This window comes from Bubalus kerabau, chromosome 5 (assembly GCF_029407905.1).
Source record: "Bubalus kerabau isolate K-KA32 ecotype Philippines breed swamp buffalo chromosome 5, PCC_UOA_SB_1v2, whole genome shotgun sequence".
Taxonomy (NCBI): Eukaryota; Metazoa; Chordata; class Mammalia; order Artiodactyla; family Bovidae; genus Bubalus; species Bubalus kerabau.
In genome coordinates, this window is record NC_073628.1 from 41064157 (window position 1) to 41091435 (window position 27279).

Consider the following 27279-nt stretch of genomic DNA (forward strand, 5'->3'; position numbering starts at 1 on the left):
AAGCCATCATAAATCTCTCCTTTGGAAATACTATTCTACAGCATTCTAACTAGTGCCCTTCCCTTCCCTGGTTCATCTCACTATGTACACTAGATCCTATCACGTCTTTACTTAAAATAAGCCAGTGGCTTCTTGTTGAGCTTTGAGTAAAATTCAGATTCACTCCCATAGTCTCCAAAGTCTATATGACCTGGCTTTGCCTCCAACCTCCATCCCTGCCCTTTCTCCTCCCCACGTTCTCTTTTCTCCACTCACCTTCTTCTGTTGCAGGAACATATCAAACTTGTTCCCACTATAGTGTCCTTGAACATGCTATTATTTTATTTGTAACACCACGTGAAGATCGCCATGACATTGTTCTCTTTGCATTTTCAACTTTTAAATATCAACGTGTTTCCTCCTCATTAAGGCTTTCCTTTACTGTCTTATCTAAAGCAGCCCCACTTCCACCAACCCATCCTCCATATCACTTTGCCATAGTTTATTTTTTAACAGTATACCACCATCTGAGGTAGTCTTTGTTTGCTTGTTAATTTTATTTATCAACATAAGCTCCAAATCTTGCCAACTGTATTTCTCACTATATTTTCAACTTTCTAGAATAGGTCTGAGCAACAATAGATCAATAAATCTTTGTGAGTGAATAAACAGATGGATTTTTATGAACATGGGTGTTTCAATTCATCTGACAATTATATTTTTCACTGTGATGATTTTCTTCATAATTTGATGTCATATATAGTTTAGCCAATCTGAGTCAGCTAGTCCCAGTTCCCTCTGGACACTTATCAGAATGGCTATCTGGGATTTAAGAGAGGCAAACACAGGATCCAGGGACCTGATCACAGTATTTATTACCTAAAGAAGTACATGTCCAGCATGTCTTGCCTAACACAACACTACTTCTTCTTCACCATTTTTAAAAGATATCATTCTTTCAATTATTCAAAAATATGTCAGGTCCTTTCCTAAGAGGCAGAAATAAATAAGGCACAGTTTGTATTCTCTCAAAGCTTCCAATACGGCAGATGAAACAGACAGTAAGAAATCACAATGCTAAGTGAAAAGTTTGTGTGTATACCACATTCTGTGGAAGCACAGAGAAAGGGAAGCTTAAAGAAGAGAACATTTGAGATGATTCTTGAGAGATAAATGGGATTTTATCAAACACAGAAACAGGGAAAGTCATTATAGACAGAGTGAGGCATGAGGAAAGATTTGGCAGGAGACCGCAGGGTGGCTTCCGGGAATCAGGGAACAGTGAATGATTGGGTGTGACCAGAACACAATAGGAGTGGCTGGAGATGGGGATGGAAATGCAGGCTGGGGCCAAACTGAAGAAGACTTGCAAGCTTTGCTAGGGAAACAAGTTTTATTTTGTAAACTAGTATTTGGCAAACTGTGTTTTGGGAGATCCTGGTAAAGATGTATCCATGAAAAAGGAATTTAATCATCACACACATCTAAGAAATGTGCTGCATGCTTTATATGCCTCTGGGAGATAGAAAACCCCACAGGCTTTGAAAAATCCTATAATTAAAAAATAAACAATTGCTTAACATGTTTAATTTCATGTAGGCCATTCATAAACATTTTCAAACGTACTAGCCTTCTCCAGAAGTTAGAGTACACTTAAAGTGAAGCACTACTTTAAATGATCTCAAGTTGTTAAAATTATTTACACCAATGAGTAATGTGAACACAACTGAGTGTAAACATAAATTTGGCAATAAAAACACTTGGAATGGATGGAAGGTATCTGGGGGGCCACTGGCTTTTGCAAATAGCTTATGTGAGTGATAGTGCACATCTATATCAAGCACTGAGAATGGGGGTGTAAAATATGAAAATATTTGAGAGAATTCTATATATCAAGTTGTTGTTATTGCAAGTGTGCTGAGTCGTGTCTGATTCTATGCAACCCTACCGACTGTAGCCCGCCAGGCTCCTCTGTTCATGGGATTTTCCAGGCAAGAATACTGGAGTGAGTTGCCATTTTCTCCTCCAGGGGAACTTCCCAGCCCAGGGATCGAACTGGTGTCCCTTATATTGGCAGACAGATTTTTACCACTGAGCCACCTGGGAAGCCCACTACATATATATTATATCAATTAGTCATCAATTAATTAGTGAGTTCTGTAAAAAGGTGATGCAGCTAGAGACGACTTCCTGATTTTCTGACATGGTAAACTGAGTTAATTATAAATGAGGTTTGAGAGCAGTCCAGGTAGGAAAGACAAGTAGTGAAAAATGGTCTAAAGCTTCTGCACAGAAAGGGATGGGGATCATAAAGTCAACTCATACCTGTTTTTGACTCAATTAATAATTGAGTCAAAAATTAATAATTACAAGCCGAAAAGCAACTCCCAATTATGCTAGGCTTTTTCATAAACCAAGAGTTCCTGTCTTTAACCTACTTTGTTGTTGTTCAGTCACTAAGTTGTGTCCAACTCTTTTGTGACCCCAGGGACTGTAGCCTGCAGGCTCCTCTGTCCATGGGATTCCCCAGGCAAGAATACTGGAGTGGGTTGCCATGCCCTTCTCTAGGGGATCTTCCCAAGCCAGGCATTGGTCCTGAGTCTTCTGCATTGGTAGGGGGATTCTTTACCACTGAGCTACCTGGAAAGCCTTAATCTACTTATAGTTAGTTACAATCCTCCATCTATTTGTCTGTCACTTTTCCATTCAGACTTTTGAAAATGAATGTGTTTTTGTATTAGAAAACAGCTGCCCTCATATTACTGATAGGCTGACCAGATTTTTTTTTAGAACAGTTAGAAGGTGCCCAGCTTTGATAAGAGGAGTTCACAGACTTGTTGGGTATGTAACTTTAATTCTAAATATTGATTTCAGCAATGTAAAATTGGTGTGGTTTTAAAGGACACAACTTCATACCATCTTTCTAAGATATGGCTTTGACTTTTAGGGGCAGACTGCCTGCACTTTAAAAATATGTGGACCTTGAATATGTCTATATACAAATTTCATAGAACTCTTAAGCATATATAAACTTACTATAAGATAGGCATGACATTTACAGAATATTTCCCTTCCTATCTGATCAGTTAGATCACTTTCCTCTTCAACATCCCTTCCTGTCAATTTAATGCCCAGCAGCACTCCTCGGCAAATTCTCTATTGACATTGTCAGATGGTCTGTCTACTTCTGCCTGTTGTACTAATTACCTTTTCACCTGTCACTCAGTTCAATCTTGCTCACCTACACCAGTGTGGAAAAAAAGAACATTCAGCTCTTCTCCTTCCAGAGAACAGACATGAAGAAGAGTTACAGTGATATGACAGGAGAGATGAGGATGCTTAAGAACCACCCTGCTCCATTTACAGATGGTGGAAATTTCTCCTACCAGGACTTGTGAACAGAAACTCCTGAGCTATTATATACCTTTTCTTCCTTCTAGCCATCCATCCTATCATCCATCCAGTCCACAAATTAAGCATGTATTAAATCACCAACAGGGTATTATTATCATACTAGGTGTTATAGATGTTATGAGTGTGACTCTGTGTGTGTGTGTGTGTGTATGCTCAGTCCTGTCTGACTCTTTGGGACCCCATGGACTATCGTCTACCAGGCTGCTTTGTCCTTGGAATTCTCCAGGCAAGAATACTGGACTGGGTTGCCATTTCCTACTCCAGGGGATCTTTCTGACCCAGGGCTAGAATCTCTTGTATCTTCTACATTGTCAGTGGATTCTGTACCACTGTGCCACCTGGGAAGCCCAGAAGACGCTACAATAGTGTCCAATAATGACTGCAATCACATGAAAAGTATTCATGTTCATTAACTAATGAAAACAAATAAAAAAGCAACGATATGAAATTTTTAACTTACCAAATTTATATATTGTGTTTTATAAAGATAAAACCATCAAAAGTACAGGAGGAAAGACATAATTACACACTCCTTAAATGGGAGGACTATAAACTTGTAAAGTTCTTTTAGAAGCAATTTGGCAATTAACTAAGGTCTATGGGGCAGGAATCAATCTTTTTTTGTTTTCCATTATGTCTGCATTGATTAACACAGTGTTTTGGCATGGGGGAACTGTTCAATAATTAATTGTTGAATAAAAAAATTACTGAATGACTAAACATTATAAGCCTAAAAACATTTACACCCTTGACTCACTGATTCTTTCTCTGAAAATATATCCTCATGAGAAAACTAATCAGTTTATGCATACCAACACTTACTTCAGTGTTATTTATATTAACAATAATAATAATACAGTAATCTAAATGTCCAATGGCATGCATTTTTGTAGAATTGGTGACATTTGGTAGTCATTAAAAATATGTCGAAAATAAAATGTAGCAAGATTCTCTCTGACCCAACTCCTAGATTAATGGAAATAAAAACCAACAAATGGGACTTAATAAAACTTAGAAGCTTTTCCACAGCAAAGAAAACTATAAATAAGATGGAAAAAAAAAAGATGAAAAGACAACCCTCAGAATGGGAGAAAATAATTGCAAATGAAGCAACTGCAAAGGATTAATTTCCAAAATATATAAGCAGCTCATACAGCTCAATATCAGAAAAAGAAACAAGCAACTCAATCAAAAAATGGGCAGAAGACCTAAACAGACATTTCTCCAAAGTAGACATACAGATGACCAATAAACACATGAACAGATGTTCCACACTGCTCATAATTAGACAAATGCAAATCCAAAGTATTATGAGACATCACCTCACACCAGTCAGAATGGCCATCATTAAAAAATCTGCAAACAATAAATGCTGGAGGATGTGAAGAAAGGGGGACCCTCCTGCACTGTTGGTGGGAATTTAAACTGATATAGCCACTGTGGAAAAGAGTATGGAGAGTCTTTAAAAAGCTAGTAATAAATCTACCATATGACCCAGCAATCCCATTCCTAGGCATATGCCCTGAGAAAACCACAATTTTAAAAGACACATGTACCCCAATGTTCACTGATGCAATATTTAAAATGGCCAGGACATGGAAGCAACCTAGATGTCCATTGACAGATGAATGGACAAAGAAGTTGTGGTACATACATAAAAGGGAGTATCACTCAGCCATGAAAGTAATGAATTCAAGTCAGTCGTAGTGAGGTGGATGAAACTAGAGCCTCTTACACAGAGTAAAGTAAGTCAAAGTGAAAAACAAGTAACATATATTGATGCATATATATATGGAATCTAGGAAAATGGTACTGATGAACCTAGTAGTGTACATTACATCAAAACCAAATAATAAAATTATTTTTAAAAAGTAGTATAAATGCTCACTATTAAACTAAGAGAATTTATGATTATCCACTTAGTCTTTATTTTTATTAAAAAATTTGAAGTCAAAACAGAATAAAATATATATATACATATATTTAAAAAATATATACTGTCTTAAAAAAACCTAAAACACTGCAGTTAAGTACAATACTATGTGTGATGGAGAACAAATAAAATATCAGAGAAATGCATAACCATTATAAAAACAGAATCAGAAATCATTTTCTAAGACTATTTTTCCAATCTGACATAGGCAGATATATTTTCTAGTCATTCTAAAATGTAGTATAAATCTAGGAATTATTTATATAATTTTGAATTCCATTCACTTTAAAAGTAATTACTGGCAAAACTAATACAATTATGTAAAGTTTAAAAACAAAATTAAAAAAAAAAAGTAATTACTGGAAAACTATAACAATGTTGCCCACTAAATAAATCACACAGCCTATCAGAATAAAGTGCAAATGTGTTCAGTTATGGATTTTTAATGTGTGATGCCAACCACTCTACTCTGAGCACTTACGTTTAATGATGAAAACGATGGAGAAAAAAGGCATGCAGTCTACCAGAGACTGTACAAAAACTAATTATAAAACAATAGTTCAAACGTTATTTCAACCTTTTAGAGAGCAAGTGACTCCTAAGTAAGACAAAGAAACTGTACAATCAGATTTTCTTTTTCTGCTTGTCCTCTCAGAGTGCAGGTCAGTACCTTCCATCACTGAACGGCATGACCCACTTGAAGGCAGAACATAATTTCTGAACAGTGCGATTCCCATATTTCACAAGCACCACCAAAAAGAAGAATCGGAGTCAAACTAAAAACAAGATAAATACGCAAAATGATGAATCTATGCTAACAACTCTTGGTTCAAATCTGTTTGTTATTACATAGAGCTACTTGAAGGGCAGAAGATGTCACTCTTGATCTTAAGGCACTTGCATAATGAGTAATAATAACAACAATAAATCAAATTCAAAATTTAAAACCTTTATATTCAAGGCCCCATGCTAATATCCATTCAGAAATGAATCTAATGATTGATTGTAGCAAACTAACCTATTGCTGCAGGATGGGTTTCTGGGGAAACAAGGATAAATAAACAGACTGTGCTCTCATTGAATTCAGCTTAGTGAAGCAGACACTTATTAATAACAGTGAAACAATGCGATAGGTGAATTATGCATGACAACCAGCTAGACATAAAGGTAGAAACAATCCCATCTCTCCTCTCCACAGTCACCAATGCAGCCAAGAATTCTAGGTCCAAAAACATAATTTAATAATGATACTAAAAAATTGTCAAAAAGAGATGACTGGACAGCTGGAGACTATAAGTGTCTATGAGGAAACTTTCACTCTCTGATCAGGATCCTGAGAAAGAAACAACTAACCACAATGCCAGGTAATTGCTAACTGTGCAGGACACCACTACGTAGAGTTTTGGGGAACTAAAACAGACTGGAAAGGATTAAAAAGGAGGGTGCTTAACCCAGATTTCTAAATAAGATAGGCCTTGTTAGGCAGAATGGGACATTACATCAGAAGAAAATAGAAAGCTGAAATTCTACTGCAGAGGTTGGCAAACTTTCTAGAAAGAGCCAGATAGTAAATATTTTAGGACTTTCCAGCCCTACAGCCTGTATTTCAACAACTTAACTTTGCAGTTGCAGCATGGAAGTAGCCATAGATAATATGTAAACAAATGAGCCTGGCTGAGTTCCAATAAAGCTTTCTTTATAGATAGTATAATTGGGACGTCATATCATTTTTACAAAATTATACTAAGTTTATTATTTTTCTTTTCTTCAGCTACCTAAAGTATTTTTAAAAATTCTTGGCTCAGAGGCTATACAAAAACAGGTAGCGAGTTGGATTTGACCTGGAGGCTATACTTTGCTGACTTGTGGTCTAGTTGGAAGACAAGCTAAATGCACACATGTAACAAGACACATAACAATTTCAAATATCTAACCAGTGTTCTCAATTCTACTCAGCCTTTCCATTTTATAGGATCTATTTTACAATACCTTTTATCTATCTGAAATGAAATTCATGGATAATACAACTGCCTACGTATTTTTAAAATAATGCCTAACTGAAGTAAAAGAAGAAATACAAAGAAAGTACTTTATATTAAAATAATATGTTTTCGATATGGCAATCTGTGAACCCAACTATACCTGAACATGTAATAAAGTAGTCAAATGATGGCATGTATTTATAATGAATAAATTTAGATTTAAATGGAATAAAGAGACCAGTTATATCCTACATGAAGCACAGCAAAAGAACAGACATAGGCTGGCTCTTAGATTGAAAGTTAGTGTTGGAAGAAGTAATAATGGATTTGCATATAATAAGGGAGCAAATGAAATATTTTAGTTGAAATGTAGATAATCTAGCAAGATTGCTGGTGGTTAAAGAGAAAAAAGCAAAAAGTCATAGTTTTGCAAATAAATTGGACTTTATTTATAACTTCAGTGTCAAAATAATTTCCTATTTTATTATAGGGCAGGCTGCTGAGGAAGTTTATCTGCCTGCCTACTTACATATCAATCATTATCTCTCTATCCTCATGTAAAGGTATGCATTTGATTTGATTTCTATTACTTCAACAGATCTTGGAACTCTATCCTTTGATAAAAAATGAGGAATAGGGAATATATATTAATAAATCTCAGGTTCCTAAGTACTTACAGGGAAATTGAGTGTAAATGACCTTTGCAACCACATCAAAGTAATACTGTAAACATCAAAAACCTCTAAAATAAATAATTCCACACAATTTTCACAAAACAGATTTCTTACTGTGTGAAAACATTTTAAAAATAAATATATGGTATGGCAATCGAATGAAATATTTTTTAACAACATTACTGAAATTTGATGAAATATTTATATTTCATGGGTTGCTACCTATTCAAAATCTTTGGCTGTATATCTATAAAAAGGATCCTCAAGTCTCTTTGACTACATATTTGTAGGTGACGTTTAGAAATGTAAAGTGATACAGGTGAGGTGTATTGATGGCCTAAGTATTGGGAGCAGCAATATTGCTCAAGAAAGGGATTTTCCAAACGAGGAATCAAATCCTGATAAAATTCCTAACAGAACAAAGTGCAATGATTCCTTGATTTACACAGGAGTTACAGTCCTAGAATATTAAATTATTATTAAATCTTTGCAGAAAATACTTTGTCTATAAAGCTGAATTTGACTTTAAGTTTAAAAAAAAAAAAACCATGAATATGAAATGTTAACAACTATGTAGTGTATGGGGTCATTCTTTATTGTGCAGGACTGCTCCGCACTTACAGTGCATTCAGCATCCTTGGCTCCCTCCTCCTAAATGCCAGCGTCACCTTCCTGTCGTTATCAGTACATAAGTCCCTCCATGTGTTTCTAAAATGACTTCTAATGGCTTGTCTCTCTCCTTCTCTCTCTGGGGACTGTGGTCTGAATTATAAGAATGTACAAATTAGGTTTATGCAATTTTTTTGCATAATGCCCAACACTGCATTATCAACAAATTGCATGCTAAATAATTTTCTGTCAGTAATTACACTTCACGGAGAGGAACAAATAAGGGCCAAGAGAGGGAAAGCTGCTTGAAACAGTAAAAAGAATCCTGAGTTCAGACACTGGCCGATCCTGCCACAAACTGAATGACCTTGAGCAAGTCTTTTAACTTTCCTAGGTTTCAGGAATGTTAAAAGGACAATGCCAGTAATAGGTTTCAGGTTCTCCTTTGGAAAATACGGTAGATGACCTCTCAATCCCCATCCAGCTCTGACATGATTTACACACACACACACACACATATACATGCCCTTAGAGGAAATTAAAGAAACGAATGTAGAGAATGGAGGATAAAATAAGTGACACTACATTTGTGAAAGATAAAACAATATTTTAAAAAAATGAAGAGAATGGCCAATGGAAATGGCGGTATATATGTGTGTGTGTATATATACAAACACACACACACACCACCATATATATGGGAGATATTTGATTCTTGGCATAATAGATGCATAGGTAGGTAGACTACACGCATGATATTCACCTTCATTCAGCAATGTGAGATGATATTCCTGGACTTAAGTAAGACAATCTCTACTCTTATTTTGTACTTATATTAAGTTTAGAAAACATGGTTCCTGATTCCTTACCACAAATATTGCAAGACGGAATTCTATTTGCAAATAACCACAGATGATGTGGTCTTTCTAAGATAAATGCCTTATTTGCGTATCAGTACTATGGGAATCTACTCCACTGCTTCAATCAGCATAGTTCTTAACCAGAGAGCAAAGGGCTCTTTAAGGGTTCAACAAACTCAGGCTTTAAGACCAGAAAATGAAATAGAATGGGTATATCTGGGCTTCTGCTAAGAAGTGGCAGTCCAACCAACCTCTTAAAGCACTCCAATTCCTTAAAGAAATTTCCATTTGAATTAAAGAAGTTCCTGAGGGTACTCTATCTTCCATTGTATCTCAAATAGGTCTTTCTGTAAGATGTGGCAGAAAGGTTAAGGAGCTGGATAGAACTTTAAAACTATTTCTGCCTTTATCAGTCTTGCCTTTGTCAGTAACAAGAACAAGTTACTTTTGGCCTCAGTTTCTACATCTAAAAAATGGGAATTACAGCACCACTCTTTTAGTGTTTTTGAAAGAATTCCAAGAAATGATTAATGTAAATACCCTAGCACAATGCTTCATGCATGGTGGGCATTGTGAGTGCTCGATAAATATTGCCATCTTTGCCCTCTTCTTTTCCGCCCTCTGTACTTTGTCTCTCCTGTCCTGCCCTAGTAAGAATGTTCTGCTGATGTCAGCATCCAGAAGCAGGGGTGCCAGGAGTGTTGAGCTTCAGATCTGCCCAAGGAATGATCAGAGCTTTTATTCCTTCTGTGATACCTCTTATTCTTCCCTTGCCTAGAGACTGCTAGTGTTTTCCAAAGATGAAAAAGTCTTAGTCTTCCTTAAGGGACTCGCTATGGAAGGCATCAGTAGCAACAGCCCAGAGTTTAAACAAAGTGTCAGATCTTTTCTAACCGGGCATAAGCTGAGCCTGAGATTTCAGCCTAGGCAACCCTACTCCTTGGACTGAAAAATTCTCTGCTCTCAAGTTCCTATAAACTGCTATTTCTGGAGGAGCTGTAGAGGGACTGTTAGGAAAGATTTACAGAGTTGGGCGAAATTTCAAATGCAGTTGTTCTAGGAATATCTTACTGAGAAAATCCAACATCACCTACCTCTGAATACAAGCTTACAAAAATGCTAGTTCATCAATATGACTCTATTTTACATGATTCTTTTTTTCATAGTGGACACCACTGTAACCCTCTGAGAACCCTGGAGGACAAAATGTTACCCCATCATCATGTGGTACTGTGCCAGTGTTTCTGGACAGTTGCCTAGCCAAACCTCCATCGGTGTAAGTCAGACATCAGAAAATTCAGTCGACAAGCTAGACATTTTAATGAGGGACCACAATACTGATAATTAATTTGATGGATAATATTCTTCAGGTTAAAAAACATAATTTGGATATCACTACTCATCACAGGTACTGTTTCTTTAACTGAATGATTCCTGTGTGCTAAGTGCCCATGCCAGGCTCTTACTATCAGATCAGATCAGATCAGTTGCTCAGTCATGTCCGACTCTTTGCAACCCCATGAATCACAGCACGCCAGGCCTCCCTGTCCCTCACCAACTCCCGGAGTTCACTCAGACTCACGTCCATCGAGTCAGTGATGCCATCCAGCCATCTCATCCTCTGTCATCCCCTTCTCCTCCTGCCCCCAATCCCTCCCAGCATCAGAGTCTTTTGCAATGAGTCAACCCTTCGCATGAGGTGGCCAAAGTACTGGAGTTTCAGCTTTAGCATCATTCCTTCCAAAGAAATCCCAGGGCTGATCTCCTTCAGAATGGACTGGTTGGATCTCCTTGCAGTCCAAGGGACTCTCAAGAGTCTTCTCCAGCACCACAGTTCAAAAGCATCAATTCTTCGGCGCTCAGCCTTCTTCACAGTCCAATTTTCACATCCATACAGACCACAGGAAAAACCATAGCCTTGACTATAGAGTACTTTCAATTCTTATGACACTTTACTGCAATGTGATAGTATCATTCTACATTTTACAAAAGACAAATGAGTCTCAAAGAGGTTAAGCAAGTGAGGTCACAGAGAGTAAGTTCACACTTTGGATTATCCAACTCTAAAGAATAAATCCTTTCTAAAGTGCTTCTCATTAATTAATGGATGTCAGATGAGAAAGCCACAGAATATTAGTTTTGGAAGAGATACAGAGGTTCATTTAGGAAAACCAGTTTTATTAGACATAGAGGTGGCCCTGGAGGTAAAGAATCTGCCTGCCAATGCAAGAGACATAGGTTCGATCCCTGGGTCAGGAAGATCCCATGGAGTGGCAAATGGAAACCCACTCCAGTATTCTTGCCTGGAAAATTCCATGGGCCAAGGAGCCTGGCAGCTGCAGTCCATGGGGTCGCAAGGGGTTGGACATGACTAAGTGAGCAACACTTTCAGAGAAACTGAGGCCTAGACGGGTTCTTTGACCATAAGGCCAGACACAGAGAGGCAGAGATCTCAAACCCCACGGTGGCTCAATGCTGCCAGCCCAGCGAGACTGTCTCCAAGGCTCACCCCACCCATTTGGCATGGGCAGCAGAAGTGGGGGCAGTTCCACAAGGCACCAGGGCGTTCCGTGTGTTTTGGCATTTGTTCTCTTTGCCCCCAAAGCATCTCCCTCTTTGCCCACTTGATAAACACACATTTTTGTTTCAGGAGTTAATTTATTCAGTCTCAGCATCACTACCCCTGCGAAGTCTTCACTGATTTACCGCCTTCTCTTCCAAGAAAAACAGGTAAAACGAATGAAGGAATCGGTGAATAGTAGTGAACTTTTATTGTGGATTTATGATTTATTCATTCACTCATTCACTCCACAAATATTTATTGAGTCTCTACTAGCTGTGAGCACTGTGCAAAGTGCTTTGCACATACTATGTTCGTCATTCCTCACCATAATCCTGTGAGTTAAGTACTATTTTTATCCTAATTTTACAAACAGAAAATCCAAGCATAGAGATAAACAGTATCTTTTCTTCTAAAAAAGGATCTTTTCCTCTTACTCCTTTGTGGTCCCTCTCTATCTTGAATATACAATTACTATGGAATTTGCAGCTGTCCATTGAACTTTGCTTCACTTCCAAATTCTGATTAATGATGCTATAATTCTGCATATATAATGATATATTTTTTAGTGTTGCCTGCCACTGTAGGTCCTGAGCTCCATAATGGTAGGGGTTGTATCTACATTACTTTGTTTCCTATTATATCCACAGAGTCTGGCAGAGTGGCATATAGTAGGCACTCAGGAAATGATTGCTGAATAAACAAATGAAGAATGAATGAATAAAGAACAAATGCACAGAACCCTGGTCTCTGAGTATTCGCTGTTTTGTGCTGCCTCCCCAGACCAGTCTACTCTGGGGACAAATGCCACATAAGCAGCAATGGGGACATTTCCCCCCACCGCCCCCCAAGGCCGATACTATTATCTTGCATTCTAGAACTCACTTCTGGATACCATAATTTTCCATTTTCTTACATATTATTATGGTTATATTAATTCTACAGATCCAAATGGAATGAAAACTTCTTTGAGAAGGGACAGAAGCTGTTTTTATTCCTGCTTAGAAATAACAGAATGACCAAGTCCTATTAGTACACAGCACCCCAAATAACAGGAGCTTGGCCAAGAGCCTTGGGAGGAACTCAAGTCATGACCATGGCCCTGTGTTATAGCAGCCGGAAATCACACTGCCGATTTCCACATAATACAGCGGCTATCTCCAAGGGCAGGATCCCAGCTCCCAGACACTTAATAGCCCTCAGGCACGTGCTGTACCACACACGGGTCCCCAGGCAACTCTCAAATGTGCACTTTCCTTCTTTCTGCCTTATCAATGAGTCTAATGTTTACTGTCACTAGCCTCTATCCTTTGTTTTAAAACATTTCACAGGATATAGTTAGTTAATTTAAGGGGTAAAAATAGTATCCAAAAATTCTCAAAGCACACTTTGTTTTAATGGACACATATACACACGTTTCTGTGATACTTTACATGGGCATATAGTACATACACACATCTATTTCAAGTATTAGTTATATTTTTAGATGCATATGTAAATTAATAGTTATATACATGAACACACACACACATGTATATACATACAGCATCATTTCTGAGTATCTATCGAAACTAAAGGAAATATACTTAATACAGAGAGGAAAAATATTGTGTAAGAACAGCTAGGAATTTCTAGGAACAAAAAGAATAACATAGAACTTTAATTTTTATGTGTGCATGTGCATGTATATATATAATTATATACACATGAAAATATGTTAATACATACAAGTAGTCAAGTACTATAGAGATATTTAAATATATTAAAATCTATCTACATGTGCATATACAGACACATTAAAAAATACTCAACATAATACATTTGAATGAGCATGGGATTGGAATGAAGAGAGACTGATCAATCTGATGTAGCACATTTTTAGGACTCAGATAGTAAAAGGGTGGAAGAAACAGGTAATAGAAGAGTATTACGACATTGAAGACCCTAAAAGATATGTTACTGGTTCTTCATTATTTGGCGATAACTGCTCTTAGCAATTGATAAAGTACATGTGAATAAGAGAAAAAAATTTATAGAAATGTATATGCAAAGAATAATGGGAGACAATGGCTGTCTCATTTTATTGCCTTCTCATATGCCACTGGATCTTTAATTATCATTGCAGAGTCTATTTCAATCTTTAAAGCTCTAAATGGCTATAAATTTAAGCAAGTAGGAGGCTGACTTTGTTAAAAACCAAAGAAGGGAAAAGTTTCCCTTGGTTGATGAGAAATGTACCAAGATTTTTAGAGCATAGTTATTATAGTATTAGAGATTTTGCTTTGAGAAATTATGAAAAGTTTATAACATCTTGGATAAAAAGAATTATAACAGTAAAGTAAGTATGCACATACTACTCTGTGCAAAATCCATAAGCTAGAAGCACTTGTCTTCTCTGTCTATTTAAGCCTTACATAGTGACTTAAACCTAATCAATTAAGAGATACAGATTAAAGACATATAAACACATGTATTGGAAAGAATATATAGAGACCTCATAACTGTCAAGGCTGTGTATTCAGTTTGGAATTCATGTTAACTTAAAAAAACAACTGAGTTCCCAAACATCAAGCTTTATTTCAAGCTGAACTAGTTTAATTCTAAAATGACAATATATTCTTGATTTAAACCCAGATGCTGAAATGCATGATGTTAATGCATCAAAAGCCATATACACGATCATGTATATGTAACTACAGCTTTAAGATTTAGTGATCTATTTTTACAACTACTTTAAAAAATAATATTAAAATTGGAACATTCTCTACACCTCTCAGACCACATTTTACTCATGATCAATATCCACTTCTTAATTATGCTAAAATCATTTTAAGATCAAGAAGGCGTTTTTCTTCAAACACAGCTTTTCTCTTTTCAATGAATATTTACAAGTGGAATTCTATATTTATGGCAATGATTACAGGTGCATTTTATCTATATTTTATAGCATTTACAGGAAGTTGTTTTCCCTCTTCTGGATGGAGGCAGGAAAAAAAATGAGCTAATCTCACTTCTGGTAAAATGCTAGTAGTTTGGGGCAAGGATAAGCTAGGAATCAAATTAAAGGATTCTGAACATCTGTTCCAGAAATACGTTACAGGGGAATATGAGTTGTGCTTTTCAATATAAATCACCTTATTGCTTCTATGAATAAAAGAAATGTTTCATTATTTTATTCTGAGTGTAATCATCCTCTAGTTTACTTCCAGTTCTAATCCTTTTGTTTATAAAATGAATTATTAAGGACAGATACATTTTCTCTTCCATTACTAAAAAGGTATACAGCATTATCAGAATAAAATTAGAATAGCATACTTCAAATCACTGCATCCCAGAGCTAAAGAAATAAATGTTCTTTTATATTTAAAGAGATGGAAAGTATCTGATTAAAGTTCATTTTCTCTTTCTTCCTTAAAATCAAAACACAAACCTCGGCTAGACAAAATAGAAAAAGTTAACAATGATTAGAAGTAAAAGTGGGGCTAAAAGACTATGAGCAGAATAGTTAAACCATCCCCAAAGTTGAACTTGGGGAAAAGTCACTGAAAGAAACGGAGCAGGGCATCCCTTGCCTTTCCCAGACCGCCCAGAGGTGTGAGCCCACAGACACCTATGAAAACGACGGGATTTCTTGGCCTACCATTTACCACGCCAGCGTACCCTAGAGTCAGCAACGAAGACTAGGCAAAGTTTCTAAACCATGCTCACCATCCCCTACTTGCTCTCGGTTTCTCCCGATCGACCGTCAAGGCAAAGTCACAGGAAAAGGCTCACCTGTGCGGGGCTGATCCAGCCATGTGGGCAAGCACAGCGCTCCCCACAAGCCCCTCTGCCCTTGGTGCTCATCTTGCGGGGGCTTTTCCGCACACTGTCCCACAAGGTGACCAGCTTGGTCCTGTTTGAAGCCGGGCCCCCAGCTCCCGAGGGGGGCATAGTCTGGGAGGTGTACCCGAGCCCCTGAGGACTCCTCTGCCAGCCACACGCGCAGTGAGCATCTCTGATCAGTGTGGGCACACTCCTACCCGCATCCGTGCCACCGGAGCCCCGGGAGCAGCTGTGCTGCTTGGTGAGGTGTGCGTTCATACTGCAAGGGTGCCTACCCTTGCCTTTGGTCAGCTCTGCACGGGAATGCCTCCTAGCTCACACCCCCTTTCTTCCAGGCAGTTGTAAAAAGTCTTTTTTTTTTTTTTTCCTCCCCCTTCCGTGGATCCCTCAGTATCTCTGACAGCTGCTATAAGCAGGGCATCGTGGGAGCGGTGGGAGCCGCTGGAGCAGCTCCGCACAGCAGTATCTGCGGGCTGGTAGCTCTTTGTCAATAGATGACTCAACTCAGAGCAACTTGACAGTATCCCTGCTCCAGGCAGAAGCAATCAATGCCCCACACAGCTGGGCTACAAGACTGTACACTGTGCTACAAACCCTTTTTGGATGGAGCCCCACAGTACAGAGGCTCCCCGTGATTTGGCATGCTGGCTTGTCCCTCTCCTAGCTGATTCCCCCCACACAAAATCCAGACCTCAGGAAAGAGAGCTTCTTATCCGACTACCAGGACCCTTCTTTCCAGAGAGGATGTATCTAGGCTGAGACAATATAGCATAAGCAGTGTCAAATGATGGGAAAGTTAACCTGTGAAACAATTCCCAACGTTTACAGGAATCACTTACTCAGAGAGAGATTTGCCAGGACCCAGGCCGAAATCCTGAGGTAACTCAACACTGATTCATTCAGAAAAATTACGGAGATCACAGCATTTTGCCAGAGTCCTTTAAAATTCGCAAGTGTGTCTTAGAACAGGATTATATATTGTAATACAAACATATATTCTTTGCACTATGAGCAATTATTAATCCTTTCTGATTCAAAATAAAGCAATTTTCAAAGTTCAAAACTGATGGGTTGGCTCATTCTAAAACAGTGTTTTTCTTTACCCCAAATTATTCTGAGGATTTCCTTTCAAATACTTTACCACAACAAATATATTCACCACAGAGAGAGACTGCATTTTAAAGTGAAAGACACATCCAATTCTGCCATCCAGTATTTTGGTTTCCAAAGACAGAATTTTCAAATTCTTTCACTGAAACATGAGTGAAATCTATCCAATTTAAAGCAATTGCCTTCCAAAGAGGACATGATTGTTTTAAAATTTGAGTATGATTGCAGAAACCATACGTAGTATTTTCAGGAACGTGAAAGGCTAATTAGAGCAGCACTTAGAGTTTGTATTCTGTTTAAAATTTTCCATATCTATTGCCAAAACGTCTAGTCCTTATCACATATCCCTAAGAAAATAATTTTGGCTTAATTCAGAAGCAAACTGCCATCTATGCAACACCAAACAAAGATGATATAATCCCAGAATATAATTCTTATTTATAGACCATCAGATGCCATCAGATCCACCTTTCTTGGTGAATTGACTAGGTGCTGGGGAAGTATAGACCTCATTTCTGACTAAATTGACAAGATTCTTGTTCCTAAAGTCATAATTACAATAAATTCTACATTTCAACACTAGGACTCCCTGGAGTAATCATTATTGTAAATAAAAATCCTAAAAGAAAGGAGCAGTATTTCCTCTTTTTGTGTAGCTGTGCCAAAGAGACCTTTCCCAAATTCTGCACAAGGGGTTGATATAAGTACTTTGCCTGACACAGCAAGCATTCAAAACACCTTTGCTAATTAATACTGACCCATATGCTGCTGCTACTGCTACTGCTAAGTCGCTTCAGTCGTGTCTGACCCTGTGCAACCCCATAGACAGCAGCCCACCAGGCTCCCCCGTCCCTGGGACTCTCCAGGCAAGAACACTGGAGTGGGTTGCCATTGCCTTCTCCAATGCATGAAAGTGAAAAGTGAAAGTGAAGTCGCTCAGTCCTGTCCGACTCTTAGTGACCCCATGGACTGCAGCCTACCAGGCTCCTCCATCCATGGGATTTTTCCAGGCAAGAGTACTGGAGTGGGGTGCCACTGCCTTCTCCACTGACCCATAAGTGTAAGTTCAAAGGACAGGTCTGGGTCTCCATTCAAAATATTGACTATTTTTTTCCCAAGCACCTAGTACGCTGCCTGCTCAGTACATAGCAGGCTTCTGATAAATACACTTCTGGATGGATGAACAGAAGGAAAGCGTAGAGGAATGAAGGGGGTGGCTGACATTTTTTGAAACTAATATTTGATTCAGGGCTTCCCTGGTGATCCAGTAGCTAAGAATCCGCTTTGCAATGCAAGGGACACCAGAAGATCCCACATGTCATGGAGCGACTAAGCCCATGTGCCACAACTACTGAGCCCACACGCAACTGCTGAAGCCCTTGCTCCTGGCACCCAGGCTTTACAATAAGAGAAGGCACATAAGGAGAAAGCCGCACACCGCCACAGAGCAGCTCCCACTCACTGCAACTAGAGAAAGCCCCACACAGCGATGAAGACCCAGCACAACCAAGAATTAAAAAAAAAAAAAATCTTTAAAAATGATCTGATTCACCAATGCTCCAGAAACACACTACTTTTTAAGGTTAACTTTCGTGTTGACTCTGAAATATTAAGGAAAATCTGTCACAAAAACATAAAGACTTGAACGGTTGGGTAGATACAACAATGGCATTAATGGTATTTCTTTCCAAAAGAGAAGCAAGGAGTCAGTGTCAATACAAAACTGCGGCAAATAGATCATCGTGTGACATCCAGCGAGAAAGGGGGCAGAAAATTATCTCAGTTTTTTCTCTTCCTCTTCCTTCCTCACTCTCTCATCCCTCCCCCAATTTTTTTTTTTTTTTTCTTTTTTAATACTGAATCAAGGGATACTGGCTGAATGAACTTCTGGGTCAAATAAGGCCCTCGAGAACTTCATATTTATCTGGTGTCACCATAACGCATGGCTGTAGAGCAGGATTCGATGTGAGATGGCAATAGTATCACCCCAGCAGATGAGAGTGTCAGGAAGTGATGTTTGGTTCTCTCCAATCTTATCTAACCATAGATGCTTCTCCACTTTTTCAGGCAGATTTCATTGCTCAAAGGCCCATCACATCTTCGGGGAATACATGTCCTGTTCTCATCTATTTGCCTCTCAAGTATAAAAATCAATCCATACAGGAGCAAATCAGTGTGAATCCATTGTAATTTTGTAATGTCGTGTGCAGCTTGCAGCAAGACAGAAAATTTCTTGGCAAAGATATTATAAATCTTCATTGGGACCTAAATCTGTTATGAATGAGTTCTTTGGAATGAGCTATTTCTTCCCATCACAAGGACAGTAGAATTTCTGTTTTAATAACCTCCACATGTCATGTCTATACAGAAAAATATTATATATTGCATAACCAATGTTACTTTCCTCCAAAGATCTTAAAGTCCATAACAAACTTTTATTAAACATATTACAAGACTACTGACATTATACTTTCCCTTTAAACATATAAAATAATTCTAGCCTCCTGTCTCCCTTCCCCCATTTTTTTTTCTCTTCAAAAATGACATTTGGCTTTCCAGGTCTGAGGACAGACCACTTAAACAGATAAATATGTCCAACTAGTCCACTGTATATGAGACAGACCTACTAATTAAAGATAATTCAATTTGGTCAACTGTAATTGGTCAACTGTAATGACCATAAGATGACATGAAAGTCTGGCAAAATAAGAATTAGCAGCGCACAAGTCTACATCCTACTTATCACTGTGGTTTAACATGGGCAGATGGTGTACAGGGCAATGCCTAGATGAGATATATCTTACTGACCTCTCTTTGACCTCTCACTGACTCTGTAGAACAACCATTAGCAGGGATTTTTTGTTTCCTTACTTTTTTTTTTGAATGGAAGATTTTTTAAATTCTATAGTGCTTTACTGTTTTTAAGTTTCATTTCACACACGATTTCATATAATCCCATTTTAAAGCAGGGGCTTAAAAATAAAATCCTGGCTTGATTTTTTAATAAAACATACAAAGATGAATTGCTAAATAAATTGTATTGCATTAAAACACTATGCATATTTTTTCCAGATAAAACTTCCTTTAGGCACTCTATGTGTATGAAAATATTAATTACAAAAGAAGAACTAAGTGCTTGCTAACAGGAGGCTGGTTAGCAGAAAAGCCTTTTAGCAGCTACAAGTCATGTGTTAAATAATCATAAAATGGTATGAAGTATTAGAGGCAATTTCTCTTAATTTGCAAAATGTATACAGTGAATTTCTGTCACTGCAAAGAATAGAGATGCCACAAATGCAAACGAATTAATCATTCTTCTACATCTAATAACCTTAAGCCCAATCTTCAGAACTAAGCACAATTACCTTTCAAACGAAGATAACCAAGAATATTTAAAGTACTTTAGATTCTAAAATTATTTACAAAATACTTATACTAATTTAATCATAAATCTCATGAGGCAAAAGCAAGCATGAATTAATAGTGCAGGATACATCCCTACTGCTATAGAGATTTAACTGGACAGAGGATTTAATAGGAGGTAGAAAAAAATTTCAAAAGGTCCCAAATTCTCACTAATATACTTGGATTTGGATGGATGTTAGTGGGGAGGGGATTAATCTGAATTGAAAAGGTCAAGCTGTCAAATAGTTTTCAGGAAATGCACATTTATTCTACTATAACAAATTTTGTAACACTACTAGAGAAAAAGGAAAACAGGTTACATGACATTTCTTAGAGAATCTGAAATGGATACAGATGAGAAGGTGATAATCACTTATAATGTACATATTTTAACAATTTAACCTAAGTGATGAACCACAGTATCACAAAAATTTTGTTCTCATCCTTCAAGATCAAACTAATATCACTTGTCCTGTGGTCTTTCTAGGCCCACCTGGCATATTCAGTTACGCACTACAGTATTGTCTGTGTAAGTATCTTCCACTTTTGTCTATTTCCCTCAGTCGCCATGAGGACCATCCTGGTCTAAGCTACCATCACTTTTCTGTAAAACTGGTGAACCAGCTTTGTAACTGGCTGCTGGCAGCTGCCTTACACCAATTCACGCTCATGTAGTGGCCAGAGCCACTTCTTCTAAAGTGAGAACCTGATTAGGTTTGTTGTTTAGTTGCTAAGTCATGTCCGACTCTTTGTGACCCCAAGGACTGCAGCATGCCAGGCCTCCCTGTTCTTTACCATCTCCCAGAATTTGCTCAGACTCATGTCCATTGATTGGAGAAGGAAATGGCAACCCACTCCAGTGTTCTTGTCTGGAGAATCCCAGGGATGGCCGAGCCTGGTGGGCTGCCGTCTATGGGGTTGCACAGAGCCGGACGTGACAGAAGCAATTAGCAGCAGCAGCATGTCCATTGAGTCGGTGTTGCCATCCAACCATCTCATTCTCTGCCTTCCCCTTCTCCTCCTGCCTTTAATCTATCCCAGCATCAGGGTCTTTCCCAATGAGTCAGCTCTTCTCATGACGTGGCCAAAGTATGGGAGCTTCAGCTTCAGCATCAGTCCTTCCGATGAATATTCAGAATTGATTTCCTTTAGGATTTACTGGTTGGATCTGCTTGCAGTCCAAGGGACTCTCAAGAGTCCTCTTCAGCACTACAGTTTGAAAGCACCAATTCTTCGGTGTTCTACCATCTTTATGATCCAGAACTGCCAATAAAGCTTCATTTTCTGGGGATCTTTATCCCTACAGACAGCACTATCTTTAAACTAATACAATTATGTAAAGTTTAAAAATAAAATTAAAAACAAACAAACAAAAAAAAAACAAAAACAAAACAACAAAAAAAAGAGTCTTGCATGATCCGTCATCCTTCATTGTGTGATCTAGCCTCTGCTGCTTTCGCCAGCCTCATCTGTGGTTCACTCCCTGGTTCCACCCTCCAGATACACAGGCTGTGGTGAACACCTGCACGGAGTCCCAACTTGTACACACTGCTCCTGTTTTCTTGGCCTCTTCACAGCTCCACATAATTCATTCCTACTCACCCTTTAGTGGGGGGCATCAGGATACCACCTCCTGACTTATATGTTTTTGTGGGTGGGCATTCTAACTCTATCTCTTTCTTAATGATTTCTAGGATGTTTTTGCAAATTGGGAAATTAGCTCTTTCTTGGTGGTACAAATTGCAAATATTTCCCCCCAGTTTGTCTTTTTAAATTTCTATTTTGGCCACAGTGGTTTTGCCATGCAGAATTTTCCAAAATATGTATGTGCCAATTAAAAGTGACTAACAGATCGAACACCAGAATGAAAGCAGCTCTAACCACCATTAGTGGTGGAACTATGGCTCATTTTTAAATTTTTCCTATACCTTTTTAAATTTTTTTTTTGTATTGAGAATATAACAACAGAACTTTTCAATGGTCTGTGTCATCTGGGAGGAAGATGAAGGTATGATAGCCACAGGCTTTGATAAGTTAAGGACAAGTCCTGATTTCTAGGGGAGCCATTAAAAGAATAGGACTATCACAAGATTCAGGAGAGTGGATACCTATGGATGAGGAAGGGGTTAAGAAAGAAGAGTGCAGAGAGTGGAAGCAGGGTAATAAATTGTTTGTTGGTTATCTGAATGCTTCATTCACAGTTATTCATTTTAACTGTATGAATGTTTTATATAGTTCACTGCATGTGTGCTACAATTTATAATTTAAAAAAATATTAAAAGATGTTCACCATTCATAAAAAAAATTATACAATCTCCTGAAAGCTATCTCAATGAAACACACAATGCAGTCTAAAAAGAGTGGGCTTATTATGCAGCACGGCTCCAAAACAAATTTACCTGACCTTACTTCCTACCAGATTGCCATCCCAAACACTCTTGTATTCAGAAATTCCTCCCAGAAGCTCAAATCAAATGTCACCTTTCAAGAAAGCATTCCTGGACACTGCCCCACCCCCTCCCAGAACAGATCAAGTCACCCTCCTATTATAAACTTGTTAGCACCTGTGCTTCTCTACTCTAATACTTACGATCACATTTAAAACAAGATTGCACTATTAGCTGTCTGTGCCATTCTCCTCAATCATAACCTAATCAATAGTCAATAGGGAAGGGAGAAGGCTTTATTTTTTCATTTGCATCCATCCTCTGTGTCAAGCACAAAAGGCATTCAATGTTTATTAAAATACATTAAGCAAGAAAATAGATAAAATCATCCTTCAGTGGTTATTACCACACATGTATCCCAGTCTATGTTTTACATCTCAAGCGTAAAATGAACAGATAAGCATTTTGAATTTAAACACAAAATAGCAAAGCATTCTGAGGTTATTGTGTAAAATATTTAGTGTGGCTGAATGGTACAAGTGTATGAATTTATCTTTTTGAAGAATTTGCTAGTGGTCTTATAATATTCGATACTAAAAAAAGAAACAGCTTCTGTTTATTTTAGCCAGATCTTCATTCATAAGAGCGGCACTTCCTGGCAGCTGTGCTTTTCTCTCAAGAGTTTTCAAGCTGTTCTCTCTCTATAGCTAGATGCTGCAAAAAGGGGAGTGGCTCCCCAAGTCAGAAGCCAGTCAGCAGTAGAGCAGGGAGAGAATCCTAAACTCCAGCCACCAAAGTCACGCTCCTCTTGTGGTTGTTGTTCAGTCAACAAAACATCACATCCGACTCGCTGCGACCCCTTGGACTGCAGCACTCCAGTCTTCTCCAGGAGTTTGCTCAAACTCATGTCCACTGAGTTGGTGATGCCATCCAATCACCTTGTTAGTTAGAATAGGAAAAAAGGAGTCCAAAATGTCGATGGCTAAAAGACAAAGGAAGGAAAAGCTCACAGAAAATGGAACAAAAGAAAATCCACCGACTGGAGTGAGAACCTCAGGTGAAATAAACAGCTCTCCTGGCTAGCCCAGTTTACATACGGCAGGCTCAGGGGGAAGAGAAAAAGCATACAAAAGAGGAGCCAATGTTGAGCTGCTTTTGGGTCAGTTCACCCTCATGTCTTGAGGATGTGTTTTCCTTTGCTTGCCAAATAAACCTGAGCTGTAACAGAGCTGTAACACTTTCCACCATTTCAAATTTTTGCCGCGGCGAGACAGAACTGAAGAAATTACACAGGCTCCCGACAGTCTTATCCTCTGTTGCCCCCTTCTCTTGACATCTTTTCTTAATTTGATATAATCCAAAAGGTGTACATATTTCATGGGATATTAATACAAGTATGTATTAGGGAGCAGCAAGGCAACATGACATCTTCTCTTCCTTACCATCATTAAGTTGGAAAGTTAAAAAAAATTAAGCATTATTATCCGTAATAGGTGTCCTGCTTAGTTCTTTTTTTTTTTAATGTCTTGTAGTTCACAGTATACACAATTTTTACTCCCTTAGTAAAAGTTCTATTTTTTTTCATTATCACAAATGAGCTTGTTTAGTTTTCTATTGAAATTTTTCATTGTTCAGTTCAGTCGCTCAGTCATGTCCAGCTCTTTTCGACCCCATGAATTGCAACACACCAGGCCTCCCTGTTCATCACCAACTCCCGGAGTTTACTCAAACTCATGTTCATCAATTCAGTGATGCCATCCAGCCATCTCATCCTCTGTCATCCACTTCTCTTCCTGCCCCCAATCCCTCCCAGCATCATAGTCTTTTCCAATGAGTCAACTCTTTGCATGAGGTGGCCAAAGTATTGGAGTTTCAGCTTCAGCATCATTTCTTCCAAAGAACACCCAGGACTGATCTCCTTTAGAATGGACTGGTTGGATCTCCTTGCAGTCCACGGGACTCTCAAGAGTCTTCTCCAACACCACAGTTCAAAAGCATCGATTCTTCGGCGCTCACCTTTCTTCACAGTCCAACTCTCACATCCATACATGACCACTGGAAAAACCATAGCCTTGACTAGATGGACCTTTGTTGGCAAAGTAATGTCTCTGCTTTTGAATATGCTATCTAGGTTGGTCATAACTTTCCTTCCAAGGAGTAAGTGTCTTTTAATTTCATGGCTGCAGTCACCATCTGCAGTGATTTTGGAGCCCAGAAAAATAACGTCTGACACTGTTTCCATTGTTTCCCCATTTATTTGCCATGAAGTGATGGGACCAGATGCCATGATCTTAGTTTTCTGAATGTTGGGCTTTAAGCCAACTTTTTCACTCTCCTCTTTCGCTTTCATCAAGAGGCTTTTTAGTTCCTCTTCACTTTCTGCCATAGGGTGGTGTCATCTGCATATCTGAGGTTATTGATATTTCTCCTGGCAATCTTGATTCCAGCTTGTGCTTCTTCCAGCCCAGCGTTTCTCATGATGTACTTTGCATATAAGTTAACCACTGATTTTTGTATATTGATTTTGCATACTGTAACTTTGCTGAATTTATTTATTAGTTCTAACAGTATCTCTGGGTGTGTTTATGACTGGCATCTTCAGGGGTTTTTACACATGATATAATGTTTTTTGTGAACAGAGATAATTTTACTTCTTCCTTTTCTGATTTATAAGACTTTTGTTTTTCTTTCTAATTGCTCTGTTTAGAACTTACAACATTGATTAGAAATGGTGACAAGGGGAATCTTTTCTTGTTCTTGATCCTAGAGAAAAGCTTTCAGTTTTTCATCATTGAGTACAATGTTAGCTATAGGCCTTTCATCCATGACCTTTATTATGTAAACGTTATTTACATCTATTCCTAGTTTGTTCAGTGTTTTTGTATCATGAAAGAATGTTGAGATTTGTTAGTGTCTCTGCACCTGTTGGGATGATCATTGATGTTTATCCTTTGTTCTGCTACTGTGATCACACTGATTGTTTTCATATGTTGAACTATTTCTGGATAAATCAAGGATAAACCAAGGATAAATCATACTTGGTCATGATGTGTGATGCTTTCAGTGTGTTATTGAATTTGATTTGCTATTTTATGGAGGACTGTTGCCTTCATTCATTAGGAATATTGGTCTGAAGTTTTTGTTGTTGTTTACTGGCTTTGGTATATTAATGTGGGCTCATAAGTATTTATGTATTTTCAATTTCTGGAAGAGTTTTAGAAGGACTGTCATTTTTTCCTCTTAAATGTCTGGTATATCTCACCAGTGAAACCATCTGGTCCTGAGCTTTTGCTTTTTGGAAGTTATTCTTTATTGATTTAATCCTCTTACTACTTACAGGTCTGTTCAGATTTTTTTTTTTATTTCTTCAGGATTCAGTCTTTTTAGATTGTTTGTTTCTAAAAATTTACCCATTTCTTCTGTTATCCAACTTTTGTCAGTATGTAATGGTTCATAGTTAGTCCTAGTCCTTTTAATTTCTGTGAAATCAAATGCAACATCTCCTCTTTAATTCTTCATTTTCTTTGAGTCTTTTCTTTTTCCTTTAGTTAATATGGTAAAGAATCTGCCTGCCAGTGCAGGAGACGCAAGAGATGAGGTTTGATACCTTGGTCAGGAAGATCACCTGGAGGGGAAGTGGCAGTCCATTCCAGCATTCCTGGCTGGAAAATTCTATGGACAGAGGAGTCTGGTGGGCTACAGTCCACGGGGCCACAGAGAGTCAGATACGACTGAGCATCTGAGCACACACAGTGTAGCTAAATATTGTCAATTTTATTTTTTTAAATATCTCTTAATTTTGTTATTTTTTTCTATTTTCCTATTCTTTACTTCATTCATGTCTATTCTAATCTTAACTGTTTTATTCCTTCTGTTAACTTTGGGTTAGGCTAGCTTTTTTTTCTTTTTTTAGTTCCTTGAAATATAAACTTAATGTTGTTTATTTCAGATCTTTTCTCTTTTCAAGGATAGTTGTTTATTACTATAAACTTCCTTTTTAATACTGCAGTTGCCATATTCCACAAGTTTTGATATATTGTGTTTTGTTTTTATTTCTCAAGATATTTCTAAGTTTTTCATTTGCTTTGTTCTTTTACTCGCTAGTTGTTTAAGAATGTATTGTTTAATTTCCAAATATGTGTGGATTTTCCAGTTTTCATTCTGCAGCTGATTTTTAGTTTCATTCCATGTGGTTGGAAATATATTTGGTGTGATTTACATATTAACATTGCCAGACCGTATTTTGTGAACTAGCATGTGGTCTGTTCTGTAGAATGTTTCCTGTACACATGAGAGGAATATGCATTCTGCTGCTATTGGTTGAAATGCTCTGTGTGTTTGTTAGATTCTTTTAAACTATAATGTTATTTGACTCCTCTGCTCCATCATTGTTCTTTTTTCTGGTTGTTCTATCTATTGTTGAAATCTTCTATTATTGTGTTGCTGTTTATTTCTCCCTTCAGTTCTGTCAATGTTTGCCTCATGTGCAGACTATCTGACTTACAATGACTCAATTTGTAATTTTCATACTTTACAATGAT

General features: G+C 37.9%; 1 protein-coding gene across 10 annotated transcripts in view; it reads right to left on the reverse strand.

Annotated features, from left to right (window-relative positions):
• Positions 1-27279, reverse strand: part of DLG2 (discs large MAGUK scaffold protein 2) — a 1420652-nt gene that overhangs the window by 925662 nt on the left and 467711 nt on the right. The window contains exon 1 of one of the 10 annotated variants that reach the window (XM_055581493.1): positions 15786-24469. The exons of 6 other annotated variants lie outside the window; for them this stretch is intronic. In XM_055581493.1, the coding sequence (XP_055437468.1) occupies positions 15786-16094 (309 nt within the window). In that variant the 5' untranslated portion in view covers positions 16095-24469. Of the gene's footprint in view, positions 1-15785; positions 24470-27279 lie in introns of those variants that run through there. 3 more of the 10 variants (XM_055581494.1, XM_055581490.1, XM_055581491.1) reach the window with 3 other exon arrangements.